General features: G+C 35.0%; 6 protein-coding genes and 1 pseudogene across 9 annotated transcripts; 1 reads left to right on the top strand and 6 right to left on the bottom strand.

Annotated features, from left to right (window-relative positions):
* The first annotated feature begins 86 nt into the window (after positions 1 to 86).
* On the top strand, positions 87 to 3,185 carry LOC123923009 (RNA-binding protein involved in heterochromatin assembly dri1). 2 transcript variants are annotated; one of them, XM_045975656.1, is made up of 7 exons: positions 87 to 356; positions 1,459 to 1,850; positions 1,951 to 1,978; positions 2,174 to 2,247; positions 2,373 to 2,551; positions 2,703 to 2,783; positions 2,906 to 3,185. In XM_045975656.1, exons 1-7 carry the CDS (start codon positions 191 to 193, stop codon positions 2,952 to 2,954), a joined length of 969 nt encoding a protein of 322 aa, XP_045831612.1. In that variant the 5' UTR covers positions 87 to 190; the 3' UTR covers positions 2,955 to 3,185. The 2 variants fall into 2 exon arrangements, with proteins under 2 accessions (XP_045831612.1, XP_045831613.1); XM_045975657.1 differs by having other exon boundaries at positions 220 to 356; positions 1,487 to 1,850.
* Positions 3,186 to 3,683: 498 nt separating this feature from the next.
* LOC123923010 lies at positions 3,684 to 4,338 on the bottom strand. The gene has a single exon (XM_045975658.1). The coding sequence runs from the start codon at positions 4,276 to 4,278 to the stop codon at positions 3,730 to 3,732; it is 549 nt and encodes a 182-aa protein (XP_045831614.1). The 5' UTR covers positions 4,279 to 4,338; the 3' UTR covers positions 3,684 to 3,729.
* Positions 4,339 to 6,359: 2,021 nt separating this feature from the next.
* LOC123921782 lies at positions 6,360 to 8,020 on the bottom strand. Its single transcript, XM_045974458.1, has 3 exons — positions 7,857 to 8,020; positions 7,173 to 7,600; positions 6,360 to 7,083 (listed from the first exon to the last, which is right to left on the bottom strand). Exons 1-3 carry the CDS (start codon positions 7,939 to 7,941, stop codon positions 6,574 to 6,576), a joined length of 1,023 nt encoding a protein of 340 aa, XP_045830414.1. The 5' UTR covers positions 7,942 to 8,020; the 3' UTR covers positions 6,360 to 6,573.
* A 1,546-nt stretch (positions 8,021 to 9,566) lies between these two features.
* Positions 9,567 to 10,853, bottom strand: LOC123922830 (annotated as a pseudogene).
* A 2,630-nt stretch (positions 10,854 to 13,483) lies between these two features.
* LOC123923630 (ornithine decarboxylase-like) lies at positions 13,484 to 19,042 on the bottom strand. 3 transcript variants are annotated; one of them, XM_045976322.1, is made up of 3 exons: positions 17,626 to 19,042; positions 14,638 to 14,686; positions 13,484 to 13,900 (listed from the first exon to the last, which is right to left on the bottom strand). In XM_045976322.1, the coding sequence occupies exon 1, from the start codon at positions 18,935 to 18,937 to the stop codon at positions 17,654 to 17,656; it is 1,284 nt and encodes a 427-aa protein (XP_045832278.1). In that variant the 5' UTR covers positions 18,938 to 19,042; the 3' UTR covers positions 13,484 to 13,900; positions 14,638 to 14,686; positions 17,626 to 17,653. The 3 variants fall into 3 exon arrangements, 1 of the variants encoding a protein (XP_045832278.1); XR_006814454.1 differs by lacking the exon at positions 17,626 to 19,042 and adding an exon at positions 15,076 to 15,249 and having other exon boundaries at positions 13,511 to 13,900; XR_006814453.1 differs by lacking the exon at positions 17,626 to 19,042 and adding an exon at positions 14,876 to 15,038 and having other exon boundaries at positions 13,515 to 13,900.
* A 1,696-nt stretch (positions 19,043 to 20,738) lies between these two features.
* LOC123923631 (ornithine decarboxylase-like) lies at positions 20,739 to 22,239 on the bottom strand. The gene has a single exon (XM_045976323.1). It carries the CDS (start codon positions 22,159 to 22,161, stop codon positions 20,896 to 20,898), a length of 1,266 nt encoding a protein of 421 aa, XP_045832279.1. The 5' UTR covers positions 22,162 to 22,239; the 3' UTR covers positions 20,739 to 20,895.
* A 418-nt stretch (positions 22,240 to 22,657) lies between these two features.
* LOC123923629 (eukaryotic translation initiation factor 3 subunit B-like) lies at positions 22,658 to 25,338 on the bottom strand. The gene is made up of 2 exons (XM_045976321.1): positions 23,457 to 25,338; positions 22,658 to 23,288 (listed from the first exon to the last, which is right to left on the bottom strand). The coding sequence occupies exons 1-2, from the start codon at positions 25,172 to 25,174 to the stop codon at positions 22,829 to 22,831; spliced, it is 2,178 nt and encodes a 725-aa protein (XP_045832277.1). The 5' UTR covers positions 25,175 to 25,338; the 3' UTR covers positions 22,658 to 22,828.
* Positions 25,339 to 25,988: the final 650 nt, after the last annotated feature.

Consider the following 25,988-nt stretch of genomic DNA (forward strand, 5'->3'; position numbering starts at 1 on the left):
CCGGCCCAACTATCTGTAATAATAATAATTATTATTATTTTATTTTTCATATGTATACAGTAATAAATAAATAAATAAATAAATAAATAAATTTGACAATTTTGATTTCACTTCTTTGTTCTTGTTCGTCCCTTTTGTCTGGTTTTTTTGGTTCCGAGAAGACAAAGACAGTGAAAATATTAATAAAAGAATGGGGGAAGGTAGAGAAGGTGATTGGGAGTGTAGTAGTTGTAACAACAGAAACTACGCTTTCAGATCATTCTGTAACCGTTGCAAACAACCACGTCTTCTCGTTGATACCAAAACCCCTGCTGATTCCAAGTGGCTTCCTCGTATCGGCGATTGGATCTGCACCGGTTAGTTACTTACTTACTTAACCCATTCTCTCACTTCTTTTTTCTGGGTTTTTCATTTCTTGTGTGGATTTTGAGTAATGAGATTCATTAACTGTTTTTTTTTTTGGAATTAAGTAATTATTTTGCTTATGGATGTGATTTTTGAATTGGGTTGTTTGGTTTTGATTGAGGAAATAACTGATAAGATAAGAACTTATTTCTATGTTTTTATTTAGTGTTTGAGTTGGTATCAGTGACTGGAAAATAAGAGTGAAGTGGAATAAGAGAATTAGTCTGTAGTCACCTAGTGTGGTAGTGTGGTAATTTTGTTTTGCAAAGTGGATAGATAGTAGTTTTGTCATGTTTGGATAAACAACTTACTTAAGTGTTTAGAGAATAAGCGCTTTTCTTTTAAGTACTTATGTATAGGGCCTGTTTGGATTGTGTTATATTTGAACTTATGCAAAACAAATTATACAAATAAATAAGCTTTTATGTATTATTTATATGTTTGTTAAGGTATTTTATGAAATAATAGCTTATGAAGATACAATTTTTGCTAGTGAGAACTTATAAATTAACATAAAAGCTTATTATTTGCATAATCCATTTTTCATAAGCTCAAAAATCTATTTTTATAGCAAAAAATAAAATAAAATTGGTTTCATATAAGCTACAAACTGTTTTCATAAGCTATTCTGTAGAGATTATGAAAATAAGCATAAAACAACTTATGGATATGTCATAAACCATTTTCGTGAGGTCTGCCCAAAATTTGGACAAGTGTTTATGACAGTAGATATGTGCAAATAAGCCAATTTAAACAAGCCCTTAGTAGTAGATACTGACTTGCTTATGAGACAACCATAGCTTCATGTGCTACAGGTGGTTTAGGGTAATTTACTACAACACCGTCAATGTTTGGTTGTTGTAATTGCACTAATGTCCTAGCTCTGTGTATTTTTTTTGTTTAAAATTTAAAAACCTAGGTTGAGATGTTTGTGCTTTTTGTATGTGTATTTGGTGTGCGTGCAACGTGTTGGTGTGCGTGCGACGTGTTGGTGTGGGTTCCTTTCTCTCTGGCTGCTTTGTTGGGATGTGTTTGTATGCAATGGAACAATAGGTTGCACTAACAACAATTATGCATCAAGAGAGAAGTGCAAGAAGTGCGGACAACCAAAGGAAGTAGCGGCCATGCCAGCAATTGCAATGACTGGAGCATCCTTCCCTGCTTATCCACACTATTTTTCCAGGGCTCCCGGAGGACCAGAACAAAGGATGAATATTGGAAATGGTGTGCCACCGCAGTCGCTGAATTTGAATTATAATTGGCCTGTTACTGGAGCAGGAAAGTTTGGTGTCCATCCAGTTTCCATATGGCCACCAGGTGCAAATTATAGTTCTGGACATCCTTATGAAAATTCTACGAGTCAGAACCCATCTACTCCAAATGGTTGGCGTAATGGGGACTGGGTCTGTAACTGCGGCTTCCATAATTACTCCTCACGCTCACAGGTATGGTCTTGAACTTTATATCTAAATTTGATGATGTTGAGCTACACAAGTAATGAAGTATTCATTATTTTTTCTGATTCAATGTTGAAATAATTTGCAGTGTAAAAAATGCAATGCTTCTCCACCAGGTATGGCTTCCTTCCTTGGTGTAGATTGTAAGTGTGCAAATTGCATAAGCTGTATCTTCTATGAACAGATACTGTGCTCTCGTTCACAACTCTAAGTATTCTCTCTTAGGGTTTCTCTAGGGTTCTTTAATATAGAATTTTTTTTTTAGCAATTGATGTTAAACTTTGTGTTATTTCCACTTTTTTGGTGTAAAGCACTTGGCACAAAACGGTTAGCTTCTGAAGAATTGGTTTATGACTGGGATAACAAGAGATTGAACGTAGGACCTGTAAGGATTTTACTTCTTTTGTTACTTTCTGATTCACCGACCACTGTTGTGGTTTTACATGCTCTTTTTTTTAATAACATTATTCTCCTCTTACAGTCTTACATACAATCTTTCTTCTTTTACAGACAAATGGTCAGCAGCAAACTTATACAAGTTTAGAGCTAGTAGGGACCAGTGCAGAACCAAAACCTGCAATCTTCCCTGGTTACATTGGCATTAACTCTAGTTCGGCACCAATTTTACCAATGCCTCAACTCTTTCCAATTCCACCTCAAGTTTCTTCTACTGCACTCCTTGGAAAAGGGTAACTAATTCTTCTCCACTGAACTTCACAAGCTCAGACACATACAGCGAGATTTATTATCTCTTAATTGTTCATCTTATTGATCTTCAATGATGCTATTGTACTTTCATAGACTAACAAATTAAATACTTTTATCTATTTGACTTATTAGAGCTAAGCAATGGCGAAGTGGTGATTGGATGTGCACAAATTGCAACAATCATAATTATGCATCCAGACTAGAGTGTAACAGGTGATTCTCTATTTCATGTCGATTGAAAGCAAAATTATGCTAGTCTATGAATCAATGAAGTATGTTTGCATTTGCCATCAGCCTATCACACCATTGAGTAATCAATGTTTCATCTTTTGCAGGTGTAAAACACTCAGAGTAGCACCGATGCAACCTGTCAACGTTGTGTAATTTTGAATTCATTGGTTGTATCTATTTTTGTTGCTTGCCCTAGTTTTGTTTTTTTTTTGTTTTGAATTTATAGCATGTACTTTGCCAGCAAAACATTGATATACATGACAAGCTCGTTATATTTACATAAGACATAGATGGCAGTGTATTTTTCAGTTTCCGAAAGCTGTACGCTTATTAAGTTATTATCAATAACTCTGCAATATAGATGATTTTGGGGTGTTGTGATTATTCTGTTCTCATAATTTGTTTGTGTCCATCCTTCTCAAATTTTACTCATATTGTCGCACAAATTTAACCATCGTTATACAGTGAATTTCAATTCTAATTGTCAATAGCTGTAAACGGGAGAGTTACCATAAAATTCGCAATTCTAGTCCAATTCCTTGTTATATGCAAATGCAACCACGGTCTTAAATTTTGGTCTGTAGACTGCGGCATATTGGTTTGGAGGTCTCCTCAATGATTTTGTAACTGCAATTTAAGATCGTGTGGCGTGTATATAACTACTAACAACGTTTTAAGGTTCTTGTATTCTAATAAAAGAAAAATAAAGGACTTTATCATTGAAATAACCAAAATGATTGGTTTTTGTGCTCCTAAATATTTGTAGTATTGTACATACATTCAAATTATGTCCAAACTTTGTATATGCACTATATGATAAATAAAAAACAGACCAAATTCGAAGCAGAGCAACATAACTGGAGAGCATTTGAGTTCAGAAACTAAAAGTTAAACCAATGGATGGTTTCATCAAATTCAAAACTTGAGATCATGAAGATCCCTTCAATACATCACTAGGTGACAGTAGAGGTTGATCCAACTGATAAATATTAAGTGCAGGACCTACAAACCTAAAAGCTATCCAAAGTCCAATCATGATGAAGATTGAAGCATATGCAAATTTATTAAGCCAAAAGAGAGCACCTTTCTCTCCCACATAAAGCTCAAGTGCCTTCTCAGTTAAACTCATTTCCTCCCATTTCTTAGGTGCCTTTACCTTATTAGGTTGCTCTATGCTATTTGTGACAGTTCCATTCTCTCTCTGTTGTCTAGCTTGTTGCCTTCTAGATCTTCTCTTGAGCTTTAGTTCAACAGGTGTTGCAGCAGTTGGTGCTTTAACTGAGGCTGTTTCATCATTGTTTGTGTTGGTGCTGCTGTTGCTGCTGCTGCTGCATGTGATGGTATGGAAAGTGAGGCGAGTTTGAGGTTGAAGTGTGAGGAACTTGTTGTGTCTTGTTGATGGCAGTGAATTCGAATGTCTAGTGAGAATGATATTGATTAGAGAAGGTGAGTTTGAAGAGAGGGAAGTGGTTCCCATCTCTCTGTTCTTAGGCAGAATGAATGAATATGGCTGATGAGGATAATGTGTTGTGTTGTGTTGTGTGGTTATATTTTTCTCATCCCTTTTAATTATACTTTTTTTTTTGTGCCAACCAAAAGTTGTAACTTGTTTGGACTTTTCATTAAGGAACTTTTGGACCCAACTTTTTTGAAAATTAAAATGGGTTTCTTTCTGAACCCCCTCTTCATTAATGTGCCCTTTCTTCCTTGGTATTTCAATTAATTTAACAACTCTTTTTTGACAATGACAAACTCAAATAATTTCATTAATCTGTAAAGTTTCAATACAAGAAAGTAACAACTCAAAGATATAAAGACCAGATCAAAAAATGGTCGTACCGGCAAGCGTATAAGCAACCATATTCGCTTATCGCTTGATAAATTTCACCTAAAAGCTTGAATGTAAATACAATACACTTTTAATCATAAAAATTAGGAACTAAATTCAGAAACACCGACATGTAAAGAAGAGTTGCGTCCACTACACCTTTTGAATCGGTTTCGAATATAATATTTGTGAAGCCTCTTTAATCCAACTCCTTCATAGCTTCAAGCAAGGCTATTGCTTCCCCTTCAATTATAGAGCAATTCCCTTGAATCCAAGAGGTACCATCCATCTTGAATTCCCCCATGTAGTTTCTAATACACCAACTAGTGCTCGTCTTGCCTAGCTCATTATGGAATCCCGCATCAACATTACACTTGTAGCAGTCATATGCTGATTTTTGACATTGTACATGTTCTGTTTGGGTTGTATGTCACTGTTGCGCACACTTCAAACCACATCTCATAGCTGTTGTCCCGGTTCTTTCGCATTATTCGAAACACAAATATTTTTATTGTTCCACAACACCCGCACCATGGAAAATATTCATAATAACATCCTTTGACGTGTTGTAACTTCGAAACCACAACGAAATAATCACATCAAGACCAATTGTTTGCCACACCAGCATACGGTCATTATAGTTAAACAAGAAATGTCAATCATCCTCATTATATTGATCACGGATAGGATAGGCCAAAGGGCAAGGTGTAAACCTCTCTCTTTTTCAATCGAATCTGGGTTGGTATACATTACAAATGCGCCATAACAAGTGTTTAGCCTTAGGTGGAGCATGCACCTTCCAAACGCCATTTCCAATCCTCTTGGACTGTCATAAGTGGCACTCCTCGTAGATTTCATCATCATACCATACTAACTTATCTTCCTCCACCACATCCAACAAGGGAACATCCAATATAGAGGTAGCACCATCTAAAGGAAACAACAACTCAATATTTCCCCTAGCCCACATTTTCACATTTCAGAAATAACATCTTTTTCTTTTGAAAACAAACAATTATGTAATTTTTGTATTGTTTTGTCTGATGTGCATAAATACACAAGTCTTACACAACACACAAGTTTATATTTTAGTATTGGATTAATATGTCTCATCACATCTCATTTAATCTAATGGTAAGGGAGATTTTCTCACTTGTACACACAAGTTTATATTAGAGTTTGTTGTGGTGTTATCTTGGACCTCGATAGGTTAGGAGGATTCGAGACCCTCTTGTTGTTTTGTTCTACATGTGGTGTCAAGTTGGTGTGCCTCATTGTTTCTTGGTAGTTTATTTATGTGTTTGTTTTTCTTTCTTACCTTAAAAACTGTTAGATTCTGGTGGAGCGTACTTCTGGTGGAGCGTACTTCTGGTATCACTTTACTTTTCTGAACTTTTCTTACCAGTAGTACTATAGGAGTACACTACTTTAGGATAACTTTTGTTTGGGACAGATACTTTAATAACTCTCTTACCAGTAAAGATTTTAGGAGTACTACTTTAGGGTAACTTTTTTTGTTTTGTGGACAAGATACTTTAGAATACCTTAGAAATAGTTAGAATGATTAAATCTGTCTTTTTACTATGATTGTAAATACCATATTCTATCATAAAAGTACCTTTTAGCACACTATATTTACCAATCTAGTAAAATTTAGAACAAAAGAGCAGATGATTATTATGTGATGATTTAAGAAATTTGCAGTTGCTATTATGAATTTTAATCATAAATTTCCAGCTAATAAACCAAGAATATCATCAATTAAACAACAAAAGAAAGAAACAATTTCATTGGAGCATCAAAACCACACATACTCTATATGGTCCAAATCACTAGCTCCATTCAGATTAAAAGAAACTAAACTAAAAGCCAAAATGTGGTGTCATAAGAGAGACAACCAAACCTAAACCAAATCATCCAAAACAAACAAACAAACACAAATCACTAATCAGATTTTCCTTCCTCCTCAGTAAAACGAATATGCTTTCCTTTTGGAGTTGGCAACCCTTTCAAATGCAAAATCTCAGAGTTAGAATCAGCAGATTCTTCAACAACTTCCACAATCTCATCATCTTCACTATCATACACGAATCTTGTATGTTTCCCAGCAAACTTTGGAACCACCTTTTCATTCACACCTATGTTGCTCAAACCCTCACAAAGTTCATCAAGTAGTAACCCTCCATCATCATACTCTTCCTCTTCAACACCCTCATAGTAATCTTCTTCTTCCTCATCTTCAATTTCAGCTATTTCCTCATCATCTTCTTCATCATGTGTACTTGCATTTACTTGAATTGACCAAATGGAATCACCATCATCTTCTGTTGACTCCATCTTAGAGTCTTCTGTAACCTCAGATTTTTCAGAGAAATCTAACACCAGTGGACTTAACACATTCTTTTCAGATTCAATGTGTTCTTCATTCTTTACAACAACTCCTTGATTCACCATCTGCCAACAACAACAACAAAAACATTCATTTTCTTGAAACTTTTTGACAAGATACAAAATACATTAATTTTAACAAGATTAAAACAAACCTGAGAAATAAGTTGTTCTTGGACAACAGAAGAAGGTGAAAACCCTGTGAAACCAGTGGAAGTGTTGTTGATATTTGGAATTTGAGGGGTGTTTGCAGGAGTTGGAGCAATAAGTTGCATTGGAGAGTTAATGAATTGAAGAAAAGGACGAATATCCATTGTGAGTTTTGAAATCTCAGCTTCTTCCTCAACTTTCTGCAAAAGGGTTTTCACTTGACCCCTCAACAAAGCTTCACCAGATCCAGGAGTCTTCTTCACTCGGCTTCCCCTCTGCTTCGCAATGCTCGATAAAGGTGTCTCGACATCTCCAATCGCAAGTCCAACAATCGGAGAATCGTTTGATATGTCGATCAGCGCACACCGATCTTGTTGCTGTTGTCCTCTTTGTCTTGATTTCGTCGCGTTCTGCTCCGAGTCCTCGATCTTTCCTGAATCAAGAAAACCAAAAGGATCAAAACCCAATTTCCAAAATCAAATTTTTATAAAGAAAAATCATCAGTCACTTCAAAATAATCAAAGCCCGTTTTAAAAAATCGATTTTTTTGATAAAAGACAATCATCACTAAATAATCAAACCCATTTTAAAAAATCAATTTTTTTGATGAAAGAAAATCATCACACTTGAAAATGAACAAAACCCATTTTCCAAAATCGAATTTTTGATAATGAAAAACCATGACTTACTTGAAAATGGAATGTTGTTGTTGTTGGAACAAGACAAGGTTTGTGATCTTGTGACTCTTCTTGAAGTGGATGATGGAGTCTCCATTGTTGAAAGTGATTGAAAAATCGATATTGCAGTGAGAAAAAATTGATTGATCGTACAGAAGATGTGTGATTAGGGTAAACGGAGCGGTTTATTTATAATAATGGAAGATAAGATAGCATAAAAATATGACCGTTGGAGAACCTAAAACAATATACAATGAACTAGCCGTTAGGTTATTGTTTTGAATTATGGGCCTATCTTTGTAGGGTTTAATTTAGGCCTGGTTTTGTTGAGTGGGTAACAAACCCAATGGAAGTGAGTTTCTTTTTGCCCCCTACTTCTCACGCCCTGCCCCACTTTTTTCTTCTTCTTTCTTTTCTTTCTAAGTTTACCTTGAATAATATAGATTAGATATTTTTCAATATACTTAAAAATTAGTTTTTTTGTTTATAATAGTGACCGAATGAAGTAAATTTTTGATTTCGGATAGTAAAAAATTAATTTTATACATCTGAATTCCTATACATGGTTTGAGCCCCTATCTAGGAAGCACCGACACCTCTATGATTAGGCGTGTCGCGGTGTCCGATACGTGTCGGTGTCCGACACTCGTATGACACTCGTTCGACACGTGTCGGATAGCTCATATCGGTGTCGAAAAAAATTCAATTTTTCCTTTAGTTTGACACTCTTTTGATCGGTGTCTGACACCTGTAAGACACTCGTATGACACGTGTTGGACAAGTGTCCCAAAAATAATTATTTTTTCTTTGCTTATACTCTCCTTAGGCACATATCAGGCATATCTACAAGAGTTAAAAATGTGTAGAAACAACAATATTGATCAATGAGGGATTGAAGACATTACATTTTGATTCCGATATTTTTAGTTTTTTCGGTCGTAGATGGATAAATAAAGGTAAAATACTATCATATCTTGTTTTAAGCTCAAATTAGATTTACATGTATATATTTTGATTATTAATTTATATGTTTTATAATATGTAGCGGTGTCAGTGTCCTATATTTTGTACATTAGCGGTGTCGTGATGTCCGTGTCCGTGTCGTGTCACGGTATCCGTGTCGGAGTCCGTGCTTCACCCCTATTGTGCCAAAATGATATTTTAGGATTTTTACACATTCAGATTTTAATATTTGAATACCCCCTTTTCTATACATGGTTTGAAACTTTCGTGGCAAAATAAAATTTTAGGATTTTTACATATTTGAATTTTAAAATTCGAAAGCCCCCTATTTTAAAATTCGAATACTCCCTATATATGGTTCAAACACCTCCCATATGGTTTTTGTATACTAAATTTATTCAATTAAAATAGTGATTTGTAGCAATATAGGAGTATGTCAACGATGCAAATGCGAGAAAAAAAATAAGAAAAATAATATTTTAAATAAATAAAACACAAACTTAATTAAAAAGAAAAACTTCCACAATTGAGTTCGGTGTAGTCACTGTATGCATGCAGTTGTGTAGTTACAGCTTACTGATCGTCTGATCTCCATCAGACAGTTTAAAATTGTTTGACTGAAACTTCACATTTTATAAAATCAGAATATCCCTTTATTATAGACCGTCAGATCAAAATCAGACATTCAAAAATCAATGACTACACGACTGTATGCAGTTAGTGACAGCATAGAATTTGGATAATATATTAATCGGAACATCATGAGTTGTTCTCTTGCGATAAAACTTGATCACTTGAATATGCAATGTAAACATTTTTAGCATATGAACTAAACCCATTGAAATTTGTTCCAAGAGAACTTGTATAAGCACCCATATTTGAAAACACAAGCCAATCGTTCATTTCAAGTTCGGGTAATTCGTACTCTTTAAGAACCGTATCAGTTGAATCAAGAGTGGGTCCAAAAACCGTTGAAGGGTAGGTTTTGGTGTCTTTGCATGTAACATTCTCGAGTTTTGAACCAAATCTAAATGTCGAGCACGTAATGATAAAATAATCATAAACAACGTTACCAAGACTTCCATGAATTCCATCGTCGATCCAATACTCTCTTAATTCACCCCTCACACGTTTTCCAATAACTTTTGTTGCTAAGGTGAATGTCGTTTCCGCAAAGTAAGTACCTGGTTCGCCAATAACAACAAGATCCTCTTCGTTTTCAAAATAAGATTTAATTGCTTCATTAATGTTTAATGATGCTTCGTCAAATTTTGATCTAGGAGTGAACCCTCCACCAATATTGAGAATTTTCATTTTCGGCATTCCAAGATGTGAAGCTGTTTCGAAAACAGTTTTAGCCAATAAAATGGCTCCGCGGTAAGCTTGTGTGCTCGCTCCTGCACTGCCTATGTGGAACGACACACCGGTTACTTTAAGTCCAGCCTCATCAGCAGCTTTGAGGAGCTCAGGAACTTCGTTAAGGAGCGCGCCGAATTTCAGACCCAAACTAAATTGTGCTCTGTTGTCTTCCTCTGGCTTAATCCGAAGGACCAACTCACAATTCGGGTGCCACATTTTTATTTTTTCGACTTCTCCAACAGTGTCAAAGGTTGTTACATTGACGCCGACACTTGCAGCATAATTAATGTGTGACTCTGATTTACACGGGTTGGCATAAATGATTCAGTCAGGTGAAACGCCAAGCGATAAAACAGATTCAATTTCAACGGGGCTTGCACAATCAAAATTGGCGCCTAGTAAAGCCAATGCACCTAGAAGTGAAATATTTGGGTTACACTTAACAGCATAGAAAGGCTTCACGGTTGGAAGGTTTGTAGTCCATTTGTTCATCTGGTTAATGACAACCCTTAAATCAAGGACACTAAATGGTGAATCAATTTCAGGTTGTTTGGTTTTGATAATGGATTGAATGATATCAAAGATAGTGGCTTCTGAGGACAAAGTTGTGACTAGTTTCTTACATTTGAAACCTGAAGTGCCGAAAATATTGGTAATTTGGGATTCTTCAGTTACTAGTGTTGGCATTTTTGGGCTTCTAGTTAAAGGTGAAATTATAATTGAGTTTGGGTGTTTGAGCTATAGAGAACTCATAAACGATCATATGTATACAAACATAATTGCACAGGTAAAGTGTTCGCATAGGTAAGGCCGCGAGATTTGCCGACTTTGCCTCGAGTGTTTCGCCACATATTCTAAAATTTATATATAGTTAATATTTTTAAAATATAAATAGTAATTTATTTTCAATATAAAAATATAATATTTTTGTATTTTGTTTTTAATTAATTGTTAGTGTTAGGTTTTTTCACCACGTCAAGACTTGAATCTTGGACTCTCAGTTAACTTATCAGCTAACCACTATTTTTATCAAACAGAGTCTTAGTCCACCACACCATAATATTTTTGTTTTCCTAACAAGTACTCACTCCGTATCAAATTTTTTGTCCTTTTAAAGTTTTTCACATAAATTAAAAAATAATAAATATTGATAAATTAAGATGTTCTTACCCTTACTTTATTAAAAATGGAAAAAAAAAATCTTTTAATGGATGCTTTTAGTTTTTGTAAGGTATAGTACAAATGGTAAAACATTATTAATTATACTTTGGTTTCTTAAAAGAATCAAAATTTTAGAACAAAAGTAAAAAGCTAAAAGGACCAAAGTTTAGGGGATTTTTTTTTTTAAAAAAAACATCATAAAGATTTTTTTTTAAAAGGTTACAACAAAGCATGATTTAATAATATGACTAAACTTGTTTGAGTGTGATCAAGAGTCTTATTGGGTTGGATCAACATATTTGACCAAGAGCAATTACACAGATGTTTTCTCTCCCGACCCCGCCTTTCTTTTATATCCCCAAAAATGTCATTTTGCCCCTTGCGGTTTGAAAAAATCTGGCCAACTTATTTCGGTTTATACAAACCGAAATTTTTAAACATGAAAAAAAAATTCGGTTTATATAAACCGAAATAACATAAATGTTAAGAAAAGAAGAAAGATTTATGTGAAAATTCGTGTAGAGCTACATGTGGTAAATTTATCATATCTCTCTGAATATAATTTGTATGCTAATGATTTTTAATCTAGTGTAAAGAAGACAATATTTACTACAGGATTGACACTGAAATTGTTAAATTTTATTAAGTATAGTATGAGAAAATCTACCTACAAGTTTGAGAAAAGTTTCTGCTCTGTTTCTGTATCAGTACCCATTATTTGGTCAAACTGAACCAATTTGATAGTTAACCCTCAAAACAAAAATTATATTTGTAATCTTGACACCCTAAGTTTTCCAACGAGTGGTCGTTTACTCAAATCGGACATCGTTTAGTATTTCAAATAAATTGTGGAAGTTGAGGGTCTGATGCTGAATTTATGCAGGAAATCTGGGAAAAAATTTGGAACACAAAATTTCGGTTTTTATTAACTGAATTTTTTGAGCATGACAAAAAAATCCGGTTCGTACAAACCGAAGTACCCCCCAAGGGCAAAAACGGAAATTCAAGGGGTAGAAAAGAAAGGCAGGGGGTCGGGAGAGAAAACATCAACTACACAAGTGACACCAAAAGCATTAAGGCTTTGGATGATGAGATTTACTTTTGTCATCCTACCCATTTTTTCGCGCGCCTTACGAATTTACCAAAATACCACCGTCCGCTACTTAAGTAGCGGACAACATTTTTCAGAAATTCTCATTTTTATAACGTCCGCTACTTAAGTAGCGGAAGAGTAAAAAGGAAAAGGCGTAGGGTGCCCGAGTAACCGATAGCGTGACAAAATGAAATCTCATGGATGTGTGACCAACCTCACTTGTTTGGAAGCTTTTAGCCCAAAGTGGTAATTCAACTATAGAGCTGAAAGTAATTGCACAAGTAAGGTTTGATATCACATATTCACCCAAAATATTAAGGCATTGAGTTTACGGATTTTCTCACTTGTATGTTATTCAATTTCAACTTTTTTATCACATTTAATATATCACAATAGATAGTTGACACTCTTGTGGATGATTAATGGAACTTCAAGTTGTTTTTATTTTTTAGATAAACAACTTTTATCAGTACTATGATGTTATTTTGGAAATTCAAGTTATTTTTTTAGATATTTAAAATCGTAAGATACTATAATGTGATTTTGGATAAACATTTTTTTATTGGTACTACAATGTTATTTTGGAATTTCAAGTTTTTTTTTTTATGTTTAAAATTGTTCGATACTAAAACGTTATGTTGTAAACCGCACCAACCAAACCAATCCAAACCGCATTGGTTTAGTTTGGTTTGGATGACTTTTTAATAATCAACCGAACCAAACCGACCGCTTGCATTTTTATCTCGCGGTCAAGATGACTTATGCTCAAAACCGAACCAAATCGCACCACGAACACCCCTAAGAGCAACTACACGAGTGACATCAAAATCATTAAGGCTTTGGATGAATGGCCTACCTCACTTGTTTGGATATGCTTTTAGCCCAAAGTGTTAATCCAACTATTGAGCCGAAAGTAATTACACAAGTAAGGTTTGACACCACATATTCACCAAAAATCTTAAGGTATTGAGTTTATGGATTCTCTCACTTATATGTTATTCAACTTCAACTCTTTTATTTAATGTGAGATTGTAACTCACATTTAATATATCACAATAGATAGTTGACACGGGCACCATTTTGATTTTTCACGAAAAAGAATGTTGGAGTTGGGGCGAGTTGTATGGTGGATCGTACACAATTAAATTGAGGTATTTTAAATTGCTCATTAAATCTTCTACTATAGTATTATGATAGTTCGCTCAGTTACAAAGAGCGAACTATCATAAAGTATTAATTATAAAGAAAACATCAAAGAAAGTGCTAATATAATTTCTCTTATGTCATTTATACATAAATTAAGGACACTTGCGAATTTGGTTGCGAGTGGTGATTTTGGCATAACAATCACATGAGTCAAAGTTTCCAGCAGTGCCAGGAGGGACACAGTTGCACGTAGCACAACAACTGCCACAAGCTCTCTTGCACAGATTTGGCCTTGATGATAGTTTTCACCTTCCTTCACATGCTACCTTGCAATCTATACATTGTACTACTCCGTCCCAAAATATAAGCAAAAGGAGGTCAACAAAAGTGAATGTATCTGGACTAAATTTTAAACCAAATACATCAACTTTCATTGACCAATTTTTACTTATATTTTGGGACGGAGGGAGTACACCATAATAAATGTTCATAAATAGTAATTAGGTCCATTAGCTATTTTTGGTCAAAGATATGTTGGAAAAATTAATACTACTTCATAATTGCAAAGAGTAGTACTTCTCAGTCTCACAATTACTACTTCTTGACTTCTTTCATCTCTCTCTTTTGTTTTTTTCTAGTACAAATTCTTTTATTACTTTCTATTTCACCAAAGTTGGTACATTTGATTATTTCATACAAATTTTAAAAATATAATAAATGAAAAAAAATTATTGTGATTTTACTAAGTTATAATTATTAGTTATTGATGTATTTTCTCTGATTATAATTATAAATAAAATAGATTTTTTATATATATTAAACAACTGATGTATCTAGTTTACACGAGTTATTCAACATACATAAAAAGTCAATTTTATTTTTAATAGCGATCAGAGAGAGAATTATTATTATTATCATCATAAAAGAGCAAAATAAAGAATAGTAACTTAAAATTGATGCATATAATATTAATTAGAAGCACAATTTGAAGAGAACAAACTAAAATTAAATATGACATTCTTTTTATGTCAATTTTTTTTATAGATGTGATAATTATTAAGTAAATATTACCTATTGTTTGGGGAAGAGGGGATGACGATGCAGCTCCATACATGCTCATCTGTAAGTTAAAAATAGTGCATGTCAATTAGGTAAATGGTTAATGTGCGGATACAAATTTGAAAACAATATGCTATACATAATAAACATACATTTAAATAGATATGCTTTAAATATTATACTATTTTTTTTTTTCTTAATACTATACTATGACTAATACTATACTATATATATAGCATATATGCCTTACTATTTGGCGTGCTTCAACAATATGAAAAAGAACAAGTGAGAGGAGAAATGATGAGACAATGAAAGTTCTAGAGATGGCCATATTGAGTGTGTGGGTGGATTCAAGTACTAAAATGAATTTGTATTTATAGAAAGAGAGAGTGAAATGTGTTCATGAATGAATGCGTTGTATAATAGTCAAATGAAATATGAATTTGATACCAAATAATATTGTTGGCACCGCAAAGTTGCTTTGGACAGGCTAATCCAGCACACAAAGATGAACCCCACAAGTGCGGTGCTGCATCATCTACTCTCTTTTTGTTGTTTTTAATTGGTATCCTTCTTCTAAAGCTAACCACTTCAATTGAATAGAAAAATTATAACATTGTTATATTTTCATGGTGCATCATATATATGCAGATATATTCCGCCATGACAATATATCTCATACTTGTGCTACCCATTAGTCCCGCCTCGATTTTGACGGGGAAAAATTAATTTGATTGGGTTTCAGTTTGGGTTTGGATTTTTTCGAATTTAAAAGACGTGAATGGGGCGGGTAATTGAGACATTGATATTTACCCCGAACCCGTCCCCGAACTCACTCCAGATATATCTAATTACATTTTATTTCTCTTAAATTATAAACCCTTAAACAAAGTCTTAAATTATATTCATATGTTTGTTTTTATTTTTAAGTTGAGTATTAAACAAAATTATTTTTTCTATTTACATTCTTTGTTTAAAAAAATATATTGTCGAAACATAATAGTTTTCGACTTTAATTACCTCCTTTTTTTAATAAAAAAAAAGTACCAAAATTCAAGGTAAGTTCATATGGAGGTGAGACAGAACGGCCGAACGGGGATATCCGAACCTCGTTGGGTATGAGTTTGGGATTCTACTTTTCATATATGTTGAGAATTGGGACAGGTTTGGGGAAACTCAAACTTTATGGGTTAGTCTTTGAGAAAGGCAAAATTCGTTCCCGCCTCATTGCCATGCCTATGTATTTTATCTACAACTCTTGTAAACTCTCATGCTAAGTTTAGTTGGAGATAAGTAAATGAAGTTGTCCACAATTTTGTTAAATTGGCTCCGTCTTTAACTAGTCTTTAGCAAGTTGATACAATTTAGTTTTTTTTTTTCACATGATACTGTACAATTTAGTTTCTTAACCTAAATCATTGAGGTTGGTCACTTAAACTATTTAATTTAATGCAACTTGGTCTCTTAATAGATGCATATGCTATATTTTTTTTTTAGCAAACCACCAATTTTAGTCTGTAATCCGCTATTACGTCAGTCCTTGCATATATATTGAAATTGTAAAGACATTCACAAGTGTCTCTTTTTTTTTTGACAAATCAAGTATCTCTTTTATTACTCATTTTTATCTTTAATTATTTTTAGATAATCAATTTACTCCTCATATTTAGTTTTGATTGATCATTTTAATTCATAAATTTACAAACAAAAGAGGCACTATTTCTTTTATAAGATATTGTAACCAATATGTGGTGTCTCATAAACCTGTAATATTTGTCATCGTTAAAACTCGATGTGAGCCAACTAAATTGTGCAGTGCAGAACATTTCAAGTGCTTGGTTTTGATGGTTTTTAGCAACGGATGTTCATAGATATGCAGGAGGAATTGTGGTTGGTTTGGAAGATAGGGCCGACCAAATAATCTTCAAAATTAAGTGAGGCCCAAAGCAAATTTTATTGTACGAGACCTTTTTTTGTGTGTATTTGAAGCATTTCATATGTATATAGAGTCTTTTTGTTGGAGGCCTAAAGCTAGGGCTTTAGTAGCCTTACCCTTGGGCCGGCCCTGTTGGAAGAAAGATTTTATTACTGCATCCTTATGTAGTAAGAATTTTCAATTTATGCACCTTAAAATTAAGAAATTTATGAGAGGGAGAGGGTTTTCACTGCTGTATATGCTAGTCCTAATCTTAATCCTAATGAAGATAATAGAAGATTATTGTAGGAAGATTTAAAGTTGCTAACTGAAGGAATGACTGAGCCTTGGTTGTTAGCGGGAGATTTTAGTGATATTAGTTGTGTGATGACAGTACGATGATGCTTATGGTTAGAGTCAGGCCCGGCCCTGAGCTATGACTATGGATGCCACGGTCTGAGGCCCATTGTTTTAGGGGTCCAACACCAATTCTATTGATAAAAAATTTTGGTATTTGCTTGATTTCTTTTGGTTTTTTGCCTTTGTTCCTGCTAGATTTGTTTGGTGGTTTCCTAAGTCATGCGTTCTTGTAAGGTTTGTATGGAGGAGCAGAAGATTTTTTCTTAATTTTATTTAACAACGGACTTAAGTTAAGGAAGCCGACTCTCGTTCTTTGGACACCAACCTATGACCTATGAGCCGACTCTGTTATATTAGTTTTTTTTTACCGGCCAATTTTAAAAATTTATGATGGTAAAAAATTCTCAGAAATTACTAATAATTTAATAAAAAAAACCACTGACTCACGGTTCAAAATCGAGAAGAAAAACAAAATTGGTTGGAAAAAAATATTAGCAAAAGGACTAACTTAACGTGACTCAGTTTATTTCTTTTTTTTAAGCAAAAATTAAAAGAGTTTTAAACGTATCATATTTGTGAGAAACAAACTTAATTTAAAACATCTAAAAAAAATCCATACACGGAAATACCTTCTTCTAGATAGTAGGAAGAAAAAAGACAAGTTCCACAATTGAGTTTCGCAAAATGAAAGACTATTCAAATCCATTAAAACAATGCAACATCACCTGAGAGGACAATATATTGATCAGAACATCATGATTTGTTCTCTGCTCCAGAACTTAAACTTGAACATGCAATGTAAACATTTTTAGCAGAGGAACTAAACCCATTGAAGTTTGTCCCAAGAGAACTTGTATAAGCACCCATATTTGAAAACACAAGCCAATCGTTCATTTCAAGTTCAGGTAATGAGTACTCTTTAAGAACTGTATCAGTTGAATCACAAGTGGGTCCAAAAACCGTTGAAGGGTAAGTTTTGGTGTCTTTGTATGTAACCTCATCAGGTTTTGAACCAAATCTAAGTGTCGAGCATGTGACGATAAAATAATCATAAACAACGGTACTAAGAGTTCCATAAATTCCATCATCGATCCAATATTCTCTTAATTCACCCCTCACACGTTTTCCAATTACTTTTGTTGCTAAGGTGAATGCCGTTTCCGCAAAGTAAGTACCTGGTTCGCCAATAACAACAAGATCCTCTTCGTTTTCAAAATAAGATTTAATTGCTTCATTAATGTTTAATGATGCTTCGTCAAATTTTGATCCAGGAGTGAACCCTCCACCAATATTGAGAATTTTCATTTTCGGCATTCCAAGATTTGAAGCTGTTTCAAAAACCGTTTTAGCCAATAAAATGGCTCCGCGGTAAGCTTGTGTGTTGGCTCCTGCACTACCTATGTGGAACGACGCGCCAATTACTTTAAGTCCAACATCATCAGCAGCTTTGAGGAGCTCAGGAACTTCGTTACGAAGCGCGCCAAATTTGAGACCCAAACTAAACCGTGCTCCGTTGTCTTCCTCTGGCTTAATCCGGAGGACCAACTCACAATTTGGGTGCCACATTTTTATTTTTCCGACTTCTCCAACAGAGTCAAAGGTTGTTACATTGACGCCAACACTTGCAGCATATTTAATGTGTGACTCCGATTTACACGGGTTGGCATAGATGATTCTGTCAGGTGAAACGCCAAGCGATAAAACAGATTCAATTTCAACGGGGCTTGCACAGTCAAAATTGGCGCCGAGTGAAGCCAATGCACCTAGAAGTGAAATGTTTGGGTTGCACTTAACAGCATAGAAAGGCTTCACGGTTGGAAGATTCATAGTCCATTTGTTCATGAGGTCAATAACGACCCTTAAATCAAGGACACTAAATGGTGAATCAATTTCAGATGGTTTGGTTTTGATAATGGATTGAATGATATCAAAGATAGTAGCTTCTGAGGACAAAGTTGTGACTAGTTTCTTGCCTTTGAAACCTGAAGCGCTGAAAATGTTGGTAATTTGGGATTCTTCAGCTACAAGTGTAGGCATTTTTGGGCTTCTAGCTAAGGTGATTGAATTGAAATTATAATTAAGTTGGTGTTTAAGCTAGAGAACTCACAAGGATTATATGCTGATATGCATACACATAATTGCATAGGGTAAGGGTGTAAGAATAAGATAAGATATGGAAAATACTAAATAGTGCCCCGGCGCACTGTTTAAAGAAGCAAATATAGTAATATGACATTGAACTTTGTGCAGTCAACGCCTCGAAAGTCTAAAAAGTATTATTTTCAATTTAAAAATTTCCTTTTTTAGTTTCCTTAACCGGTGCCCCGGGGACACCGGTTAGCATAACCCATAAGATATTAGACAGGCCGTGAGATTTGCCGACATTTTGCCTCGTGAAACATGAGGTTACGCTACATATTATAATAATAAAAATGCTAATTAGCGAATACGGAACACTAATTAAAAATATGGTTTTTCTGTTCTAAGATATTATCTTTTTTGAGCTGCATATGTGTTTTGGATTTGCCATTTATAAAAGGAGCTGTATGTGGGTTGAGGAGTATGCGTGTCTCATAGAAAAGGGATTAGAGGGCATGTAGCTTTTGCCCCCTCCTTCTAGGACTAATGTTTCATTCCACCCTCAAATATATAGCTGTCAAAATGGGTTATCCAACCCTAAACTAGTCGTCCCTAATTAACAAGCCACGAGCTTTATAAGACGGGCTAAAAAGTCCTATTTAAAAATGGGATCTAAATATACTACCCGAGCCCGGACCTACATTTAAAAAGTATCAATTTGGTCACTTACGTTTATTTTAGGTTTCAAGTTAGTCTTTTCCGTTAGTTTAGTTACTAACACCGTTTGAATAGTACACGTGTCAGCATGTCCAAGCGCCACGTGTCAGTCCACATATGAAATTGACTGTCACATGTGACAAAATTGACGGAAAAGACTATCTTGAAACCTAAAATAAACGTAAGGGACCAAATTGAAACTTAAAATAAACGTAAGGGGCCAAATGTATAGTTAAACCTTTATTTTTTTAAAAGTATAAAAGATGCTTATTTTAATGTAAGCATTATTTTTTTTTATTTCCTTAACTAGTGCTCCGAGACACTAGTTAGCATGACCCGAAAGAAAAATGCTAACTAACTGCCTAACCCAAAACAAAATGTATAGACTATAAAATGTAAAAGGAAACAAATTTAGATATGAATGGTTGCATTTTTTTATTAACATTTTGGTTCTCACTGGGAAATGAGCCGGATAATTTAGAGTTCGGACGCGAAATAAGTAAAGTTTGCTAAAAAATTATTCCCATCAGAAATCAAACTTGGTTTCTCCCGAATGGTTGCATTTTATATGTGTGCATTATTTCTTTTTCAATAATTGTGTACTTAACTATTAGTAAAAAAACTTTGTACCATATTTTTACAAAAACAAGCTCAATTCATTTTATTAATCAAAAAGATTTTCAATACAAAAAGAAATCAAATCAAACAAACAACGATTAGACCGATAAAAGGCCGCATTAGCTAGTACCATGTTGTTGTTAGCGCATGCAGCAGCTGTTGTTGCGCTTCTGATATGTTGTTTACCGCTGCCCATTCGTCCCAAAGGTGCGCCGCTAGCTTGTTACCGTAAGTTAACTCGCTCATCATTCAATATATCACAATTTTATAAGTTCTTAATTTCTTCTTCTACTTTTGTCAATACATACATTATTTCTCTTCTTCCATCATCTGTGATTTGATATTACGATTTCTAATATTTTATCTAAATGTTTGATTTATTTTCTCAATTTTAGAGGTTTCAGATCTTCAAAATCACATAGACTTAAAAACAAACGAAAAGAAGCATTTGATGAAAAAAAAATATGTGGCTTATCAAACACCAGTACAATATAATAGCAAAAATCAATGATGAATGTATAGGTGCTCTTATTTCTCTCAATATTCCCGTTTTTCATAATTTGTTCTCTTGCGACAGAACTTCAACTTGAATAGGCAATGTAAGTATTTTTAGCTGAGGAGCTAAACCCATTGAAATTGGTCGCACAAGAAGTTGTATAAGCACCCATATTTGAAAACACAAGCCAATCATTCATTTCAAGTTCGGGTAATGGGTACTTTTTAAGAACCGTATCAGTCGAATCACAAGTGGGTCCAAAAACCATTGAAGGGTAAGTTTTGGTGTCTTTGTATGTAGCATTCTCATGTTTTGAATCAAACCTAAGTGTTGAGCACTTTATAATAAAATAATCATAAACAGTCATACAAAGAGTTCCATAAATTCCATCGTCGATCCAATACTCTTTTAATTCACCCCTCACACGTTTCCCAATCACTTTTGTTGCTAAGGTGAATGCGGTTTCCGCAAAGTAAGTACCTGGCTCACCAATAACAACAAGATCCTCTTCATTTTCGAAATAAGATTTAATTGCATCATGAATGCTTAACGACGCTTCGTCAAATTTCGATCCAGAAGAGAATCCACCACCAATATCGAGAATTTTCATTTTCGGCATTCCAAGTCGTGAAGCCGTTTCAAAAACAGCTTTAGCCAATAAAATGGCTCCGCGGTAAGCTTGTGCATCGGCTCCCATACTACCTATGTGGAATGCCACGCCCGTCACTTTAAGTCCAGCTATGTTAGCAGCTTTGAGTAGTTTCGGAACTTCATTAAGAAGAGCGCCATATTTGAGACCCAAACAAAACCGTGCTCCGGTTTCTTCCTCCGGCTTAATCCGAAGGATCAACTTACAGTTTGGATGCCACTTTTTTATTTTTTCGACTTCTCCAACAGAGTCAAAGGTGGTTACATTGACACCGACACTTGCAGCATATTTAATGTGTGATTCCGGTTTACACGGGTTGGCGTAGATGATTCTTTCGGGTGAAACCCCAAGTGATAAAATGGATTCGATTTCGACCTTACTTGCACAGTCGAAATTGGAGCCGAGTGAAGCCAGTGTGCTTAGAAGTGAAATGTTTGGGTTACACTTAACGGCATAGAAAGGCTTCACAGTTGGAAGGTTTGTAGTCCATTTGTTCATGAGGTCAATAACTACCCTTAAATCAAGGACACTAAATGGTGAATCAATTTCAGTTGGTTTGGTTTTGATAATGGCTTGAATGATATCAAAGATAGTAGCTTCTGAGGACAAAGTTGTCACTAATTCATTGGCTTTGACACCTGAAGCACCAAACATGAGCTTCAAATTGGTAATTTGGGACTCTTCGGCTACTAGTGTAGGCATTTTTGGGTTCTCAGTAGCTAGGTGGTTGAAAATGAGGACAAGAGAAGAAGGTAGTTGGGATTATAATTGAGTTGGGTGCTAGAGATAGAACTCACAAAGATATCTTATCTTATATAAGAAAAGATATCACACATGGTAGCTGTAAGATATCCATATCCCCACGCGATACATGGGTTTTCTATATTTTAATATTTTTTGTTTACAACGAGCTTATGATTGAATCTAAGACTTATAATATACTACCCAAATTTTTCACTACTAAGAACAAACATAGTGGCTTCTATATTTTATTATTTAATAATGAGTGGGTTTGTTTAAGATTCTTTTAAAATATATTGTTTTGAAAAAGTCTAAAAAAAAATTCTAGGAAATTTTTTTAAAAAAATGAAGTTATTCTATGTTTGCTTACTGTCTAAAAAAATGTTTTTAAAAAATGTGCTTTTACACCTAAATTCGTTTTTTTTAACGTGCAAAGATGGGAAATATGATCAGAAAATAAAAGATGGGAAATATGATGAGTTAACAGATTTCCATTCGATGTTCAATATTATGAGAAAAAGGGGAATTACTTTCTAAAAAGAGTGACAAAAACTACAAAATTGGGTCTACAAAGATGAACACAAAGAAACACTACTGCCCAACTAGCTATAAAACCTCCATTACTTCACTACCTCAACTCTTGACCATACTCAAAGTGAAGGATCTCTTTGGAAACATCGACTACTTCCTCGACTTCAATGTCCTTGGCTTCATATTCTTCTTCCTCGTCACTAGCTTTGCCGTTAATCAGCTCTTGCCTCTTTGACATCTCTTCTTCATGCAACTGCTTCCATTGATTAACCCATTTCTCCCAATCTTCTTTCAAGATCTTGCGCTTCTCTTGCTCCTGCTCACTCAGCAGCAATGAAACATCTTGATCTTCAGCTTCATATTTCTTACTATACTTCTTCAAGTTCTTTGCAATCTCTTCCTCTTTCTCAGCAGTCAAGAAAGATGCTGGTCTTGGTCTCCATAAGAGCTGATATAAGCTATCCTTCGATATCCGATACAGATGTTTGCCATTGAAAGACCATATGTTGAATCCATTTTCCATATTATCATGATGAGTCACAGCAGTTGCAACATACCTGTAGTATAAAAGAGATAACCAATGATCAGTAACATAACAAAAGTCAAACATTTAATGATTAACTACAGAAAATTATTTTTTTTTTACTGATGTTACACAAATTTATCCATGATCTTCTGCGTTAGTCAGTCGACAATATCATCACTTGTTTGAATAAACAATATACCTTCCAGTTGGATCCCATTCAACATCAGTTGCATAAAAATGTTCTGTATTAGCCATGGTTTCGAGATCATCAACATCGTAAAATTCCAACAGTCCGTTCAAACCTTTCAACCCTGCTAGTACAATGAAGCGACCTACAGGTGACCAAAACAAAGCATTTGCCTGCTTGCCTTTCAGAGTAGTGAGCTTTGAAACTCGGCCAGTGTTCTGAGCAGTCCGCATAGAGTAGATACTAATATCAGGCTTAGGCATATAACCATGAATAACAGCAAACCTATGTCCCTTTGGCTCCCAAGCAAATGCAATGATCTTATCATTCTTATTCTCAAGCTCCAGAACTTCAATTGGTATGTCACGTTCCTTTATACGGAAAAGCTCAAAGCCTGTGCAAGTGTTTTTCTTTGTTTTCGTATATCGATCTACAATAACAGCAAGGTAATCCCCATTGCTCTGCCAGTACATCTTGCAGTCACTAACACTAAAAAGGTTCTTTTGCCTGAGTTCTTCTTTGCTGGGGATTTGAACAAGACTTACCCTAGCTGGCTGGTTACCGCCTCCTGTCTCCGGAACAAACAGTGAAATGATTGGATCAGTTGGCGACCAGCAGAAATCGATTATATTTTCAACCTTTATGGATTTTTTGTCAACAAGAGAAAATGTTTCTGTATCATATACAGAAAGTACATTTTTCCTCATCCTTGCAAAGTACTTATCATCTCTTCCGCCACTCCATTTGAATACAGGCCATGACATTCCCATGACACCCCCGGTACCTCCAACAGAAAAATCATCAGCACTTCCTTTAAAGTCTCTCATCAATTTACCAGTCCTCACATCAAATATATTTATCACAACCCTATTAGCATCTCGACTGTTGCTCGGTTCATGGCTGCTATAAGTTACCAAATACTTCTCACCAGGTGAAAAGTCAATAAGCTTTACCTGAGGATGAGCGTAATGCATGAGACGATTGAAAGTTGTAGCACCTCCCCAGACTACCACACCCTGCCGTTGAACTGTTGCCAAATATGTGCCCAAAGGTGACCATTGTACAAAACTCTCAGTCCAATTTCCATGTTTGTAAACAGGATCGGGTTTTAATCGTCGAGCATCATTCCAGGAAACCTCAATATCATTCCCAGCAAGCATCACAAACTGGTCTCTGCCCTTAGCATCAGTAAGCCATTGTTGGAGATTTTCCCTTGGAGTATATTCCTTGTATGGTGGAGGAGCCCATTCATAAGGCACATTCATGGCCCGATCAAAATCATCGAACATGCTCCCAGCAAATAATACGTGAGAACGATCGAATTTGTATCCATGAGTCTTCTCTTTAGCAAGCTCAGCTTCTTGAGAAGTATTGTACTCAATAAAACAGTAACCTAAGGACTGTCCGGTGGCACGATCAACCGGCATCCAGAGACCATCATCCTTCATAACACCAATCTGACTGTAAAGTTTCCGGACAGAGCCTTTAAGCTTCTCAAACTTTTCCTTCGGAACAACGGGAAGATTGTCCACTACTATAATGTTCCCTAAATTACCAGTATTAAACGAACCAGAATTTTCTTCTTGAAGAATATCCTCGTCATCAATGATGATTCCACAGTCGTCGTCACCCGGTGGGAGGTGAATGGAATCAAGATTTATGGTAGATAGATCGATTCCGAGACGTGAGGCTTTGTCTTCAATCTCTTTCATTACCATAACATCCGCCATGGTTGCGTCTTGTGTCGGTGATTGAGAATATCGGTGCGGCGACAATGGTGTTGTGCGTTACGTTTTGCAGGGGAGGTTATGGCAGCCGTAAATCGCAGTGAGAGGAAGGAAAATCCAACGCAATTCTTAGTTTTGTTGTTTTAGGGTTTGGAAGCTCTTCACACAGAAATCTCTATTGGTATAGATTATATATATACATTATGAGATGAGCAAAAAAAAAAAAAATATCTTTAATTAGATACTCCAAGGGACAAAACAAAACAAATCTTTAATGAGTAATCACTGAATTTAGTCCCTAAACTATCACTCTCTCACCAATTCAGTCCCTAAACTATTAAAACCAACTAAAAGGTCCCTAAACTATTTTTCATCCATCAATTAGGTCCCTAAACTATTTTCCATCCATCAATTTAGTCCTTTGTTATCTTTTGCGTTAACTCTCTCTTCTCGATCAAATCTCTCAACTCCATTAATTTAGTCCTCTGTCACCAACTCTTTTTTCATCAACCCCCTTCAATTGCATCTTCTTATCTCTCTCTTCTCGATCAACTCTCTCAAATCATCTCAATCTGAAAACCCTAGCGCCACCTATACGCTCCAATTCTGGTTGTCGCTGTTGTTTTAAGGTACTGTTTTTCGTTATAACTTTTTTAAATTTGTAAGGGTTTATTCTCACTTGTTAATTTTTAGGAGTGAAATTTGTGTTTTTTAGTTGGTTTATGTCGGTTTAGCAATAATGTTTCATTTGGTTTAAATTTGATTTAGCAGTAATGAATTTGTGTTGTTACTAGGTAGTGAACGAGACAAAGGATGA

Source organism: Trifolium pratense, linkage group LG4 (genome assembly GCF_020283565.1).
Source record: "Trifolium pratense cultivar HEN17-A07 linkage group LG4, ARS_RC_1.1, whole genome shotgun sequence".
Classification (NCBI taxonomy): Eukaryota; Viridiplantae; Streptophyta; class Magnoliopsida; order Fabales; family Fabaceae; genus Trifolium; species Trifolium pratense.